Source organism: Erythrolamprus reginae, chromosome 12, assembly GCF_031021105.1.
Source record: "Erythrolamprus reginae isolate rEryReg1 chromosome 12, rEryReg1.hap1, whole genome shotgun sequence".
Lineage (NCBI taxonomy): Eukaryota > Metazoa > Chordata > Lepidosauria > Squamata > Dipsadidae > Erythrolamprus > Erythrolamprus reginae.
The window spans coordinates 31,829,753-31,846,294 of NC_091961.1; the positions used below are offsets into that span (position 1 = coordinate 31,829,753).

Consider the following 16,542-nt stretch of genomic DNA (forward strand, 5'->3'; position numbering starts at 1 on the left):
CGAGCCAGATATCCTAACTCTCTGGAATACCAGGCAGCTTCAAGTAGCAAAGCACTAGAATAGAATAGAATAGAATAGAATAGAATAGAATAGGATAGAATTTTATTGGCCAAGTGTGATTGGACACACAAGGAATTTGTCTTGGTGCAGATGCTCTCAGCGTAGATAAAATAAAATATACATTTGTCAAGAATCATGTGGTACAACACTTAATGATTGTCATAGGGGTCAAATAAGCAATGAAGAAGCAATATTAATAAAAATCTTAGGATATAAGCAACAGGTTACAGTCGTACAGTCAACATGGGAGGAAATGGGTGATAGGAATGATGAGAAAAACTAAGAACTGTCTCAGCCATTACTACCACAGACTGCTAATTCCACTCATATGACTAGCAGAAACTAAATTAAGCAAGGGAAGCACACATGACAATCTGCATTGACACAGCCTGTAAACACTTTGTAGAATTTCTCTCTTCTGGGTAAAGCTGCAAAAATCAATCAAGTGGACATCTGGCCCACTTGACAAAGAATGACCCTATTGCTACTTCCCTAAGAGAAGAGTGGATATAGTCGGCAAATTTAAAAGCAGCTCTAGCAGAACACGAGCAATTCATAGAAACATAGAAGTCTGACAGCAGAAAAATACCTCATGGCCCATCTAGTCTGCCCTTATACTATTTCCTGTATTTTATCTTACAATGGATATATGTTTATCCCAGGCATGTTTAAATTCAGTTACTGTGGATGTACCAACCACGTCTGCTGGAGGTTTGTTCCAAGGATCTACTACTCTTTCAGTGAAATAATATTTTCTCACGTTGCTTTTGATCTTTCCCCCAACTAACTTCAAATTGTGTCCCCTTGTTCTTGTGTTCACTTTCCTATTAAAAACACTTCCCTCCTGAACCTTATTTAACCCTTTAACATATTTAAATGTTTCGATCATGTCCCCTCTTTTCCTTCTGCCCTTTAGACTATACAGATGGAGTTCATTAAGTCTTTCCTGATACGTTTTATGCTTAAGACCTTCCACCATTCTTGTAGCCCGTCTTTGGACCCGTTCAATTTTGTCAATATCTTTTTTTAGGTGAGGTCTCCAGAACTGAACACAGTATTCCAAATGTGGTCTCACCAGCGTTCTATATAAGGGGATCCTGCTTGTTATACCTCTAGCTATGCAGCCAAGCATCCTACTTGCTTTTCCTACTGCCCGGCCACACTGCTCACCCATTTTGAGACTGTCAGAAATCACTACCCCTAAATCCTTCTCTTCTGAAGTTTTTGCTAACACAGAACTTCCAATGCAATACTCAGATTGAGGATTCCTTTTCCCCGAGTGCATTATTTAATTCAAATTAAACACGCCGCTACTATTCCAACCTTAGCCCTAAACATCTATGCTTCCGTTTGGAGTAAAATTCCTTGCAGAACCAGACTGCTAGGGTAAGGAAACAAATGGTGTTTTGACAAAACATGTTTCAAAAGGCAGGTTACAAAGTTGGAAGACGGAGGGTTGGGTAAACAAAACAAAACCAAACAAAACAACAGGAGCGATTTGAGATCTTCATAAATGCAAATGTTATGAATGGACTTAAAAGCACGAGAGAGAGAGAGAGATCTCTGAAACAATATAAATATCCTGTCTAAAAATAACAACGATGCTTCCTTGTTTACGCTGGGCGAGGGAGACAGAAGACGTACCTGGGGACAGCTTGTGTAAGCAAATCTGGCCCAGCAATCGCTGTTTATTCAAAACGTCCAAACTGAAAGACGGATGAGAGGAAACAAGACTGCTGCCCCCACAGAAAAGATAATGCATGTTGTTTCTACTGGTCTGCACTGTTATTAGCTTTAAACACACACCAGCGTCTTTCCTTTTCCAGGGAAGCCAGATGTGCTGGCTCAGGGGCGGAAGGATTCAATTCACGGAGCGATAAAGATGCAAGATGTTCAGAAGGGAAAGCCAAGGCTCTCCTCCAATTGGGGCGTGGAGGGGAGGGGGGGGCAGGTTTGACATCAGCCCTTCATGGCACCGGACCAGAATATCTCCGAGACCGCCTTCTGCTGCACGAATCCCAGCGACTGATTAGGTCCCACGGAATTGGCCTTCTCCGGGTCCCGTCGACTAAACAATGTCGGTTGGCGGGCCCCTGGGGAAGAGCCTTCTCTGTGGCAGCCCCGACTCTCTGGAACCAGCTCCCCCCAGAGATTAGAACTGCCCCTACCCTCCTTGCCTTTCGTAAACTCCTCAAAACCCACCTTTGTCATCAGGCATGGGGGAACTGAGATATCTCCCCCGGGCATATACAATTTATGTATGGTATGTTTGTATGTATGTCTGCTTAATAATGGGGTTTTTAAAAATATTTTAAATTGTAAATTATTAGATTTGTCATGAACTGTTTTATTGTGTTGTGAGCCACCCCGAGCCTACGGAGAGGGGCGGCATACAAATCAAATAAATAAATAAATAAATAAATAATTAAATAAATAAATAAAATTAGACCGAGAAAGTAAACAGGGGTCTGAAAGATCAGCACAAAGGGTGGGAGAGGAAAAATGGGCCCTTTATTCCTGGCTACTTGCAGTTGAGAATGTAACAGGGTGGATAAAAAAACCTTGTTTCAGGTGTGCTTTCACAATGAAGCATCAAATATGGAGATAGCACATTTCTTAAAAACCCAGGCCTCACCAGAATGGTGTCACCTGGGAGCCCTGTGCTTTTCACCTCTGATCCAACTAACAGGTTCCACCAAGGTGGTTAAATTGGTGCCTGGCCTTCCAATGACAGCATATTGCATGGAGGCTCCAGCTAGGGTGAATTCACCCCTCAGGAATGCTGAGCAAGTCCCTATTTAAAAATTGTCTGTTGACGTGTGTATACACTTCCTGCAGCTTCAGAGCCTGCTCCCCATCGTAATCAACTTTGTAGAAAAAATAAATGCGCAACTACACTCAATTCAGCTTTTCAACACACAATTTCAAATTCTACTTTTCACAGAATATGTTGCTTTCTAGAGAAGCACAGAAAACTAAACGGAGCGTATATATTTCACACAAGTATATAGTGGTACCTCTACTTAAGAACTTTTCTAGATAAGAACCGGGTGTTCAAGATTTTTTTTTTTGCCTCTTCTTAAGAAGCATTTTCTACTTAAGAACCCGAGCCCGGAAAAATTTCCCAGGAAATTTGAGAGCGGCATGAAGGCCCGGCCAGTTTCCTGCCATTCCCTCTTTAATCCTGGCCATTTTGGGCTTTTCTGGGCTGCCAGAGGAGCCTTTCGGTGGCGCTTAAGGAGGCTTTGGCAGTCCAGAGCGAACAAAGCGTTTTCCTTTCTCTGGGCGCTTGGAGAGGGAATAAACCTCTGCCAGTGCCCAGAGAAAGGAAAACGCTCCTTTCGCTCTGGGCAGCGACTGTCCTCCTCTTCTTCTTCCTCTTCTTCTTCCTCCTCCCACTCCAATTCTGACCTTTTATTTCTTTCCTAATGGGTTTACACACATTATTTGCTTTTACATTGATTCCTATGGGAAAAATTGCTTCTACTTACAAACTGCTTAGGCAGGGGGTTGGACTTGATGACCTGCATGGTCCCTTCCAACTCTAACAATCAATCAATCAATCAATCAACCAATCAACCAACCAACCAACCAACCAACCAACCAACATACAAACAAACAAACAAACAAACAGCACTTCTATAACCTGACCTCCAAATTTAATGTCCTGCAGACCATACCAACAGAAGCCATGGTTAGCTTGAGCTCATGGCAACTGAAGTTCCATTCATCAGGATGTTTGGGAAAGGCGGATGGACCATCAGTAAAGGCTCACCCATCTTTTCATTTGTGATTTGGCCCATTCTAAGCCATTTTAAAAGAAAAGCCGGGGTGGTAGAATGGGCAACAGGACGTGTTTTTCTCATTTCTGGCCAGAGTACCACAGACCCCCACCGAAGTAACATTTTCTTCATTCTTAGACAGCAAACAGTTCACATTCCTTTCCGACAATCTGGCAAGAAAAACAACGTCTTTTCCCCCCCAATGGGCATCTTTTGAACTTTCCCAAAGAAGCGCTAATTGAAATGCAGAAGTAGGTGGTTACCAGTTGGCTACGTTCTGGAGGGTTAATTTGAAGGAAGGGGCAGACGGTGTTTTTAACCGCAGACTCGGATAGGCGGCCTCACCAATGCCTTATTGTGTTTCCCTGATTCAGCGATGCACATTAAGGAGCAAAATGATTGCGGTAGTAGCCGACTTGCTTCTGAATGGGGGGCGGGTGTGTGTGTGTCTAATGCTTTGAGTACATTAAACACGATAGCTGTGCATATTTCAAAAAGGGAAAAAACCCTGAATAAGACCAGCTTCCTTCCTACATGGAGCTGCACGTATTTTATATATATATAAACACACTGGGTATATCTGCAGCTTTTTCCTGTATGGATTAAGCCCTACAGCTAAAGACAAGCATGAAATCTTGCACAGATCCCCAAGCCCCTGGTCTTACCACAGGATTATTATTATTATTATTATTATTATTATTATTATTATTATTATTTTATTATTATTTATTGGATTTGTATGCCACCCCTCTCTGCAGACTCGGGGCGGCTAACAACAATGATAAAAACAGCATGTAGAAATCCAATTAATAAAACAACTAAAAACCCTTATAATAAAACCAAACATACACACAAACATACCAGAGACAAGGAACTCAACACCTTGGCTTCTATTGGCTTTAAATGCTCCTCACCTCTTATGTTTTCTTTTTAAAAAGAAGAGGGGGCAGAGAGAGAATTTACAAATCCTAAGAGACCATTTCTTTAGAGCTGGACATTCTTCTAATGTACCATTCCCCCATGTTACAGTAAAATCATAACATCAACAGCTGAAACCTGGATGGAGGCATTAATTTTTATGACCCGTGTTCGAAATCAAGCCATACCCTCCAGGGCCATGACGGCAAGCCTGGGACACGCAGAGAGATGTCTGCGGGCACATGAGTGGGTTCCTTCGGTTAGTTCCAGTATGCATGCGCCCCGCCCAGCTGCCCCTCCCCTCCAAGGAGTCCCCACGTGGCCCATTTTGGATATCAGGTAAGTACTGGGCTCACACGGAAGCTCTAGGAAGGTGTTTTGGCCTCCAGAGGGCCTCGGGGGAGCAGGGGAGGCCATTTTTGGCTTCTGGAGGCACCAGGACAGCCTGGTGGGCGAAAAATGGGCCTGCGAGGCACACTGGAAATTGAGAAACAGGCCATTTTCAGCCTCCGGAGGCCCTCCAGGGGGGCGGCTGTTTCCGCCCTCTGGAGGGTTCAGGGAAACCTGCTAGGCCCAAAATCGGGCACGGGGGGGGGTCATGCATGCATTCGTGGAGGAGCACAGGGGTTGGGCACACATGAACAGGGCGAGGCAGAATGGGGATGATTGCACATGTATGCACATAGGGTTGGGGTGTGTGGGGAGCATTGAATTTGGCATGCAGGCACACCCCAAGGGAAGAAGGGTTTGCCATCACTGCTCTAGGGGATTAGGGTTCAGTCAAATCCCTTGCAGAACTCTGTGAGAATAAGAGTGGCTGTTAGAAACAAACCCTGATGTATGTTTAACATTCACAATGTACCAACAAGATCCAGTCTTTTGTCTCAGCCTTGGCTCAAGCAAGCAACAAGGAAGGCTGGGGTCTTAGGAACAAGCCCCACTCCAGTTGCAAATGTACACAACAAATGACTCATATTAAGGACCAAAGGGTCATTAATTAATTAACCATAACTACTTACTCTGCACTGTTGCAGTTTGGAGCAACCAAGGCTTTACTGAATTCCTGGCACCCAAGCCAGAGATAGCAACTGACTTACGTGCCACAAAAAAGACTTAGAACATACGTAAGAACCTAAGAAGAGCCCTGCTGAATCAGGCCAAAGCCCATCGAGTCCAGCATTCTGTGTCACACAGTGGCCCACCAATTGTCCATGGGGATCTTGAGCAGAAAGAGAAGGCAAGACCCTCCCTTTCCTTCAACCCCCAACAAATGGTACTCAAGGGAATCCTGCCTGCCTCAACCAACATAGAGGCGGCACATGGACATCCATTTCAATAACCACTGATATGCTTGGCATTCATGAATCTGTCTAATCCTGCCTTGAAGCTATCAAGGTTGACAGCTGTCACGACCTCTTCTGGAAGTGAATTCCATCAACCAAGGACCCTCTGGGTGAAGAAATATTTCCCTTGATTTGTCCTCACTTTCTTACCTATGAGCTTTAGGGGGGGCCCCATAGTATTGTGTGATAGAGACTTAACTATGGCTTTCCAAACGATTGCTTTTAAAAAACAATATACAAACATGAAAATGGCACTCGACAGCTTCCAAGGGTCTTGGAGAGACCAAAATTCTCAGCATAAACTAGCCCACCTTCCCTGACATCAGCTTTTGCACATCAAATAAGCCAGAAAGGGCTTCTGGCCTAAAATGAAACTAAGCTTTAAGAACAGCGGAGAGAACCCAGCTCTATTTATGGCTCCAACCACAAGGCTCGATGCTTTCCTCATTCTAAAGGTAGCCCGTGCAGAAGTGGAAAATATGGCTTGCACTGTGGTAACCATGAAGCCCCGGGGTTGTTTATTTCGAGCGCTGCCCCAAACGGTGTTTCAAAAGATGCTTGGTTTATAAAGTATTATTTGACATTGTCTCAGCACTCTGTTGGGAACCGGGGCTGGGGGACAGCTGGGATTCTACATCAGCATTAAGAGAAACATAGAAACATAGAAGACTGACGGGAGAAAAAGACCTCATGGTCCATCTAGTCTGCCCTTATACTATTTCCTGTATTTTATCTTACAATGGATAGATGTTTATCCCAGGCATGTTTCAATTCAGTGACTGTGGATTGGCCAACCACGTCTGCTGGAAGTTTGTTCCAAGCATCTACTACTCTTTCAGTCAAATAATATTTTCTCACGTTGCTTTTGATCTTTCCCCCAAAGAGATGGTTTTTTTAATCAACACAGCTCGGCCAGCCACCTCTTCCCACGTGTCTTCCAGCATCAGTCCACACATCTCAAAAATCCTATTGCCACATTGAAGCTTAAACCCTAATTTTAAAAAATGTAATCACCACCGATGAAAATGGCCACCTGCCAATTCTTCAAAGCAGGCTGGAAATTGCCTGTCCCTCTTGCAAAATGAAAAACAAAAGCTGCATTTTTTGATAGAGCTCTCTCTGAGGAGCCTACAGAGAGAGGTGGCTGACAAATGATTAGAATAAACAGATGGAGTAGTGTTTCCCAACCTTGGCAACTTGAAGATATCTGGACTTCAACTCCCAGAATTCAGATATCTCCAAGTTGTCAAGGTTGGGAAACACTGACCTAGAGAAAATAATAAGGCAGGTTTTAGCCAAAAGTTCAAACATACATTTTCTTCTCTCCTCATTTCATTGTCTGTACCCAAAGGTGCTTTTTTCAAAAGGCAATTGGGATTCCTTCGTTTTGCTTGAAGACGTTTTGCTTCTCACCCAGGCAGCTTCTTCAGTTCTGACTGAAACACGGAGCTGAATGGAACTGGAGGATGAGAAGTGAAATGTCTTCAAGCAAAACAAAGTCCACTTGTCCTTTGAAAAAGAACCTTTGGGACAACTGTGACCTGGATGACCGAGAATCTCCACAGGCATCCATTGTCTGTACTTGCTTAACGTGTGATATCTATATATTATATATATTATAGTACAGAATTTATTTAATTTATTATATTCATTATATCGACGGATATTTTATTTGGACAGACCTATTTTCGCTAGCAGTGAATGGGCACATGAGCAATTCAATAAAGGAGAATATTTGTAGCTTTTTTTTTTTTACGTCCTAGTTTCAATCCTGACACTTTTTCTATCTCAATTTGCTCTTTAGGGCCTGTATTTAAACAAATTATCTCTGATTTCTCTATATTAACTGTAAGACCCGACTGGTCTTTGAATTCCTGGAATAAAAACTTTATTCTTTTCATCATTTCAATTGGGGTTTCAGTCAATACTATAGTATCATCTGCAAAAAGATTTAATTTTAATTCAAGTTTTCCTATTTGGTAACCTCTCCACTCCTTGTCATTTCTAATTTTATTTGCTAAGACCTCAATTGCCAATGCAAATAACATTGGGGATAGTGGGCAACCCTGCTTAGTTCCGTTCTGAATTTTAACCTTCTCTGTTCTATTACCATTTACCCTAATATAAGCTATATTATCCTTATAAATTGCTTTGAGAATATTTGTAGCTGAGGGTTGAAGTGAGGGGTCCCTGGTGTACTCTGAGCTTGGTGGCTTTCTTGCAAATGTGTCATTACCCAAACTAGGTAGCATCATCGGAGAGGGGCGGCATACAAACCCAATAAACAAACAAACAAACGAATGAATAAATAATTGCTTTGGGTAATGAAACATCTGCAAGAAAACAACCAAGTTCAGATAGCCCCCTTATCAACATTTATTTACTAATTTCGCAGAGCATTAGCTGGCTTATCAACCGAACTCATTTTTTGCACATAATCTACCTTGCAAATCCCAGCATCTTCAAGATGCAAGCGGTTTTAAACTAAAGCATGGACATGGAGATTTCAGTGAAAATGGACAAGCAGAGCAGCAAGCTGTTGAGCTGCCAGGGAAACATAAAATTCAGGGGAAAACCAAACGTTTACATGAAGCAAAAGCATACCAAAGTAAGGAATTTGGAAAGAAGCAAGGGGACTTCCCCAGACCCAAGCGTGCTCTGGGCTACTACGGATAAATTCCAGCACAAGCCAGCATTACCTAGGCTGGGAATTCTCTTCGTACATCCTTTCTTTTCCTTCTTTAAAGAGGCTGATGGTTTGTTTTGTCTTCTTCATCAGGTTTTCCATAAACACCCGGAAGTATTCGTTCTCTCCCAGAGTCTCCATCTTCCCCTCGTAGCAGGACAGGATGGTCCGCAGATGCTGGTAGGTGTCGGGGAGCAGGTCTAGAATGTAGGGAGGACTGTTCTTTAGTGCCAACTTGGGGTTCTGACATAAACGCACAACCTAAGAAGTGTAAAGAGCAAACATAATCAACATGTAAAAAAAAAAACAGCCTTCCGCACGGTCAGTGCTGTTTTGAAATTTAAGAATGCATTCTGACAATAACAGCCTGCGAGAGGTTGAACCTACAAGCTACACACTCGGATTCACACATTTGAAATCTACAAAGAGCTCCGTTCAAATCAAAAAGATGTCTGTGGTGTAGTAGCCCAGTGTTTCCCAACCTTGGCCACTTGAAGATATTTGGACTTCAACTCCCAGAATTCCCCAGCCAACAAATGCTGGCTGGGGAATTCTGGGAGTTGAAGTCCAGATATCTTCAAGTGGCCAAGGTTGGGAAACACTGGTGTAGCCTACCATTTGTCACATAAACTTCTCCCACAAAGACATTAAGAGGCCATTTAAAAGTTGTCGAAGCGACTCCTATTCCATCATCAGCTTTTTTGAGACAGTGTACACAAAGCACCAAAAGAGCGAGGCAGGAAAAAGGTTTCATTTAAGAGAGAAACGTACCAGCCTCTTGACTTTCTATGCCCACTCAAGAATAGAATAGAATAGAATTTTTATTGGCCAAGTGTGATTGGACACACAAGGAATTTGTCTTGGCGCATATGCTCTCAGCATACATAAAATAAAATATACATTTGTCAAGAATCATGTGGTACAACACTTAATGATTGTCATAGGGGTCAAATAAGCAATGAAGAAGCAATATTAATAAAAATCTTAGGATCTAAGCAACAAGTTACAGTCATACAGTCAACCTGGGAGGAAATGGGTGAAAGGAATGATGAGAAAAACTAGTAGAATAGAAGTGCAGATTTAGTAGAAAGTTTGACAGTGTCGAGGGAATTATTTGTTTAGTAGAGTGATGGCGTTCGGAAAAAAACTGTTCTTGTGTCTAGTTGTGCAGTGCTCTGTAGAGTGGCGTCTTAGCAAAGTTAGATTTCTAACCCAATTATTAGCGGAGCACTTTGGTGGGGAACATTCGCCATGCCAGCTCTCTGTAAAGGTTCATGACCCAGAATCATTTGAGAAGGAGGAATGGGTTACTGATACCTTTGCCCAAGGATCTGCACTACATGGGCACATCAGCAATTCAATAAAGGAGAATATTTGTAGCTTTGGGCATGACTGTAACTCTACAAAGCTCAACAGGTTGTAGCAACCACTTGGAACAGGAGAAAAAAGAAGACCAAGGAACTGCAGATGAGCAAAGGGTGAGTGACCAGTGGAATATTTTGCCAAGCTCCTCTTAAGGTGAGGTGTTCTTCAATAGGCAACACTGAAACTTTTCAATGCTCAATATATCATTTTTTTTTTTAAAGACCTGATGAAACAACAGCCTTTATTTTACTGCAAGAGGCCACAAGTTGCTATTTGACACAGTGCACTAAGTCTGGGATGGGGAAGAAGGGGCTACTGTATGTAGACCATTGCTAAATTGCAAATATTAGAAGGCTAATGAGAATAATCTTAAAGCGCAGCTAGGACTTGGCACCTAAACTATCAAAAAGGAAATGGACTGTGGAAACAGCTAATCAGTTATTTTTTTATCAGCTGTAGCTTTAACTGACCAGTAAGTTAAAGACTCTCCGAGTCTTCGGAGAGGGGCGGCATACAAATCTAATAAATCGAATTGAATTGAAGTTCACTACTGTGCATACAAAATATGACATTATTCTGTTCTAATTCTACAAATCCTTCTTTTGGAGCTAGGTAGTACAATGTTTCTCCACCTTGACGGCTTTTAGATACGTTGACTTCAACTCTCAGAATTCCAGGCTGCCTTTCCTAACAAAATGGATAATCTACCTGGAAGATTCTCAAATAATAAATTAACATTCAAGAAAACTAAACTCCCTTGAGACTGCTGCATTTTGAGAAACCACAAATTACTATGCAGCTGCATTTTTCATATAAATGGATTTTAATAAGACTCCTAAACTATGGAGTTGGCCAGCTTTTGTAATGGTCAATTTTCTAGCTATCACTTCTCAATATGATTTATGGGTCACCTCTTTCCTCAGGTATAGTCTGCATTTTTCTTTTAAAGATATGCACATTGTAACTAAAATTCAAATAATTCCAAGCCATTGCACAACTCCATGCAATCCAATGTGACTCCGCATTTGTTAAAACTTCCAGAATGATAACTTGTATTGTTTAAAGCTCTAGAGTTTAAAATATAAAGGACAAAGTGCTCCAAGATACCATTACAGTGTTCCCTCGATTTCCGCGGGTTCGAACTTCGCGGAACGTCTGTACCACGGTTTTTCAAAAATAATAATTAAAAAATACTTCGTGTTTTTCCCCCCTATACCACGGTTTTTCCCGCCCGATGACGTCATATGTCATTGCCAAACTTTCGTCTGCCTTTAAAAAACATTTTTAAAAATAAACTTTAATAAATTAACATGGTGAGTAATAATGTAAATGGTTGCTAAGGGAATGGGAAATTGTAATTTAGGGGTTTAAAGTGTTAAGGGAAGGCTTGGGATACTGTTCATAGCCAAAAATTGTGTATTTACTTCCGCATCTCTACTTCACGGAAATTCGACTTTCGCGGGCGGTCTCGGAACGCATCCTCCGCGAAAATCGAGGGAACACTGTATATACATTTCTTAAATAGGCCAACAAAAAAAATGGCACAACGCAATCAAAACAACGATGGATTATACTTCAACTCGAGTCTGATCATGCTTTCATTAAAAAGCCTTTAAGACCATGAAAACGTGTGCTAAAGTATAAAATAAAATTGCGTTTTATTTTTGTAAAGCCATCTTATATTCTGAATAGCTCAAGGTGAAGATGACTCACTGACGACAGCATTATCCAGGAAATCAAAAGCACCGAAAAAACCGTGTTCCTGCGTCAGAAATAATGGGAAGTGGCACAGATGCCATAAATCTAATTGCTATATACATCATACATGCATTCTCATGACTTCTAGGAAACCATTACCAAAAATAACCATCTCCTATGAAAAGTTAACAAGTCGGAAAAATAAGGGCATATTACCTTTCATTAATATTAGTTATCATTTAGTTCAATTAGTTACTTTCAAAGGGTAGAACATAAAATCAAGTTTTCCCTTAAAGCAATTTAAGAACTTCTATTCAATCTCAGTAGTTTATTTATTTATTTATTGGATTTGTATGCCGCCCCTCTCCGGAGACTCGGGGCGGCTAACAGCAACAATAAAGCAGTGTACAATAATAGTCTGATGTTAGAAATAATTAAAAGCCCATTAATATAAAAAAACCAAACATACATACATACATACCATGCATAGAATTGTAAAGGCCTAGGGGGAAGAGGGTCTCAATTCCCCCATGCATAGCAGCAGAGGTGGGTTTTAAGCAGCTTACGAAAGGCAAAGAGGGTGGGGGCAATTCTAATCTTTGGGGGGAGTTGGTTCCAGAGGGCCGGGGCCGCCACAGAGAAGGCTCTTCCCCTGGGTCCCGCCAAGCGACATTCTTTAGTTGACGGGACCCGGAGAAGACCCACTCTGTGGGACCTAACTGGTCGCTGGCATTCGTGCGGCAGAAGGTGGTCCCTGAGATATTCTGGTCCGGTGCCATGAAGGGCTTTATAGGTCATAACCAACACTTTGAATTGTGACCGGAAACTGATCGGCAACCAATGCAGACTGCGGAGTGTTGGTGTAATATGGGCATATTTGGGAAAGCCCATGATTGCTCTCACAGCTGCATTCTGCACAATCTGAAGTTATAAATTTATAGTTAAATTAAAGTTCATTTTTGTCACAGAACTCTAGCAATCCTAAACTCATGATTTCTAACCCAAAACTGTATACGGTAATGGAAGCAGAGTATAAATACTGAGAGATGCAGAAGCAAGATGTTAAAGAATATCAAATTTGTTTCAAATATTAGAACAGATACATAGTAAGATGTTTTATTGTTGATATATCACACCAGTCTTGATTGCTAAAAATAAACAATTCATTTCCCAAATTTAATTCCAATTGAAAACCATTATTGAACAACATTCATATATGGAGTTGTGCCATATCCAAAATTTGGGTATTAGAGTTTACACTATCTGTATGAATGTTTTATAGTACAGTACTGTACTGCATTATTTACTATCCATATTTTCTCTTAATTATTTGCACTGGTCAACTAGCATCTTTAGTTTAAGATTGAATACAGATGCTTGAATTTTGATTAGAAAATGGATATTAAATATTGTATTTATCAATCATAATTATATGTCCACTCATTGCTGAAGAAGTGACTTTAGGTGGCTAAATCATTAACAAATACCAGCATTTCTCCACCTTGGTGAATTTAAGATCTGTGGACTTCAACTGGCTGGGGAATTCTGGGAGTTGAAGTCCACAGATCTTAAAGTCGCCAAAGTTGAGAAACGCCAGCACATACTATATTTCTTCTCCTTCCTTAACAGTCACCCTCCTAAGAACAAGGAATTTCTAGAACAAGAGGCTCTTCATCAAGTATTTAACGTCATAGCAATAATTATAGTCAAGTATTATCTGGCTGGGGATATATCAAGGTATCTATCATGATCATTGGGATAACATTAGAAGAGTGTCTTAGTCAATCAAAATAACGCTAGAGGAAGTGAAGACGGTGGTTTGGTTGGGCTGTACTCACACTGTGTAGGGACTTAGTACAGGACGTGATAATATCATTATATGAATTACAAGTTTATTAATGAAATCATGTCACCCGGGGCATTATTTGGCTGACCAAAAAGATACTGATTGCTGGCAGCCTTACATTTTAAAATGGAAATATTTTGCATCGAAAATTGTGAGATTCTGTGAAAAGTGTGCCTTCTTGAAGACTTTCCCAGTTTGAAAAAAGATTACTATCTTACAGTCAGGCAATGAGCTAAGCATAAACACCTAAGTTGTTGTTCAATGTTTTAAAGAAAGGAAAAAGAGGAAACAGCAAAAAGAAAATATTTCAAATCACATGAACTGGTGAGTTCCCTTCAACAGACCTACCATACTTCACCTTCTGCAGCATTCTTGCTTCAGCACATGCATATGAAATAGGTTATTAGCTACTGGACTAGCTAATTATTTACTAATTAAGTCCTTGATTGTTTTATTTTTTTAAATGCACTTCTGGCCCCTCCACTTCCACTCATTGTTTAGAAACCAAACTATCCAGCATAATGTTGTAAAGACACTTAAACTCATTGCTTAAAAGCTTGCCTAAATTCAGAAAGGGTTCACTTATAATGTGACGGTAACATCTTCTATCCTTGGAAAACTTTCTCATTTTGCTGGACACAATTCCTCAAATACGGTATTTAGGTGGCCTCTTCTTATTTTTAATATTCTCATTTCAATGGTTACACATCAGCTATATTAGTATATTAGCTATAGCTTTAATAGCTTGGCGGGACCCAGGGGAAGAGCCTTCTCTGTGGTGGCCCTGGCCCTCTGGAACCAACTCCCCCCAAAGATTAGAATTGCCCCCCCTCCTTGCCTTTCGTAAGCTGCTTAAAACCCACCTCTGCTGCCAGGCATGGGGGAATTGAGATACTCTTTCCCCCTAGGCCTTTACAATTTTTTGCATGGTATGTCTGTATGTATGATTGGTTTCTATAATAATGGGTTTTTAACTGTTTTTAGTATTGGATTACTATTATATACTGTTTTATTATTGTTGTTAGGCGCCCCAAGTCTGCGGAGAGGGGCGGCATACAAATCCAATAAATAATAAATAATAATAATAATAATAATAATGAAACACATTAGGTTCATGAATGAACCAAAAATCTATTACAGCCCAAGACCTGATGATGCATCAAACTACTATAAGCTTAATAGTTGCGCATTACATAAAACAGAAAAAAAGTTCCATGCACGTTATCTGGTTAAAACATATTGGGCAGCCGGCTATGGGTAGAACTGATTCTTCCTCCTATCCATCTAGTGAGCACGCAAACTGTACCAGTGTTGTGTTAAAACAGAATTTCTGAAGAGGCAGATTCTCCACCCAGGAACATTTGATCCACAAGCAAGACCAACAGCACGTCTTAGCTCAAATGTTTAAAACCATATAAAACAATATAAAGAAACAGATGTGCAAACGCCATATCCATAAACATCGAAACATGCATTTTCCCTCAATATTTGCCACTCTAAAGAAAGTCCCTACCTTCCAAAACCTACAGCTGAAACATTCATCCCGGCAATCTGGGAACTTCAATACAAGTGAAAAAAGTCTTGGCAACAAATCAGCCTATTTGATTAGGGTGCAGTGTTCCCTCTAATTTTTTTGGGGGGTGGGCGGAAAAGTATAGTGTCTGAGCGGCAGTCCCTTCGGGACTGGGCGACACAAAAATAATAAACAAACAAACAAACAAATAAAAAACCCACCCTGTTTTGCCTGAGAGAATTTCAAAATAAAATACTGTACTGTGTGTCTATAACAGTGAGCTCATAATAGGGCAACTCTATCAATATCAAAATGCCACTTAAATAGTTGAGCTAGTTTCAAACTAGATTTTGATTGTCTTTCTCTCTTCCTTACTCCCATTCTTTTTCTTTCTCTTTTCCTTCCTCTCTTTTTTCTATCTGTTTCTCTCTCTTCCTCTGTTCCTCTCTCTCTCCTTCCCTCTCACTCTTTCCCTCTCGGCTTCTGGGCAGGTTTGGAAAACTCTGAGTTGAGGATGATTTTTAAGTGAGCCATTGCTCACTGCTCAGCTTAGAGGGAACTATGTTAGTTAGGGTGGCTTATAAATTTGATAAACAAGGTTCAAGGCCACATCATTAGTCCAAGTCCTTTAATGCAGATTTTTAACAAACCATTCATGGCATCCAGAGCTTGATAGGAAGCCAAATTTCCAGTTCCCCAATATCGCAACTTCCCAGAACCCGACCTACAACTATTTCCTTCTTTCCAGATAAGACAGCCTTCTCCTCGGGATATTCGCATTCAGCCAAAGAATAAAGAAGAATGTAACTTGCTTTCTTGCCTGCATTGATTGCATGTTCCTCCTGCTCTTCCTCACTTCCTCCCCTCGCCTTCTAAATTAGGATCAACTCCTCGGGACAGGAACTTGTTTGCGATTAGCGGCAGTTGCAAAATAACCAGTGCAGACTGAGAGTTTTGGTATCAATCTCACTCCCACTCCCAGGAACACTTCAGTTTAGGTTCATACTGAAACACGAATACTATGACATCCCAGCCAGCCAGCAATCTGCTTGGGGACCGCCTTCTGCTGCACGAATCCCAGCGACCAGTTAGGTCCCACAGAGTGGGTCTTCTCCGGGTCCCGTCAACTAAAGAATGTCGCTTGGCGGGACCCAGGGGAAGAGTCTTCTCTGTGGTGGCCCCGGCCCTCTGGAACCAACTCCCCCCAAAGATTAGAATTGCCCCCACCCTCCTTGCCTTTCGTAAGCTACTTAAAACCCACCTCTGTCGTCAGGCATGGGGGAATTGAGATCCTCTTTCCCCCTAGGCCTTTACAATTCTATGCATGGTAT

At 41.3% G+C, this 16,542-nt stretch overlaps 1 protein-coding gene across 1 annotated transcript in view; it reads right to left on the reverse strand.

The window, feature by feature from the left end:
* Positions 1-16,542, reverse strand: part of CBL (Cbl proto-oncogene) — a 48,536-nt gene that overhangs the window by 29,314 nt on the left and 2,680 nt on the right. The window contains exon 2 of the mRNA XM_070765479.1: positions 8,803-9,050. Coding sequence (XP_070621580.1) covers positions 8,803-9,050 — 248 coding nt within the window. The remainder of the gene's footprint in view (positions 1-8,802; positions 9,051-16,542) is intronic.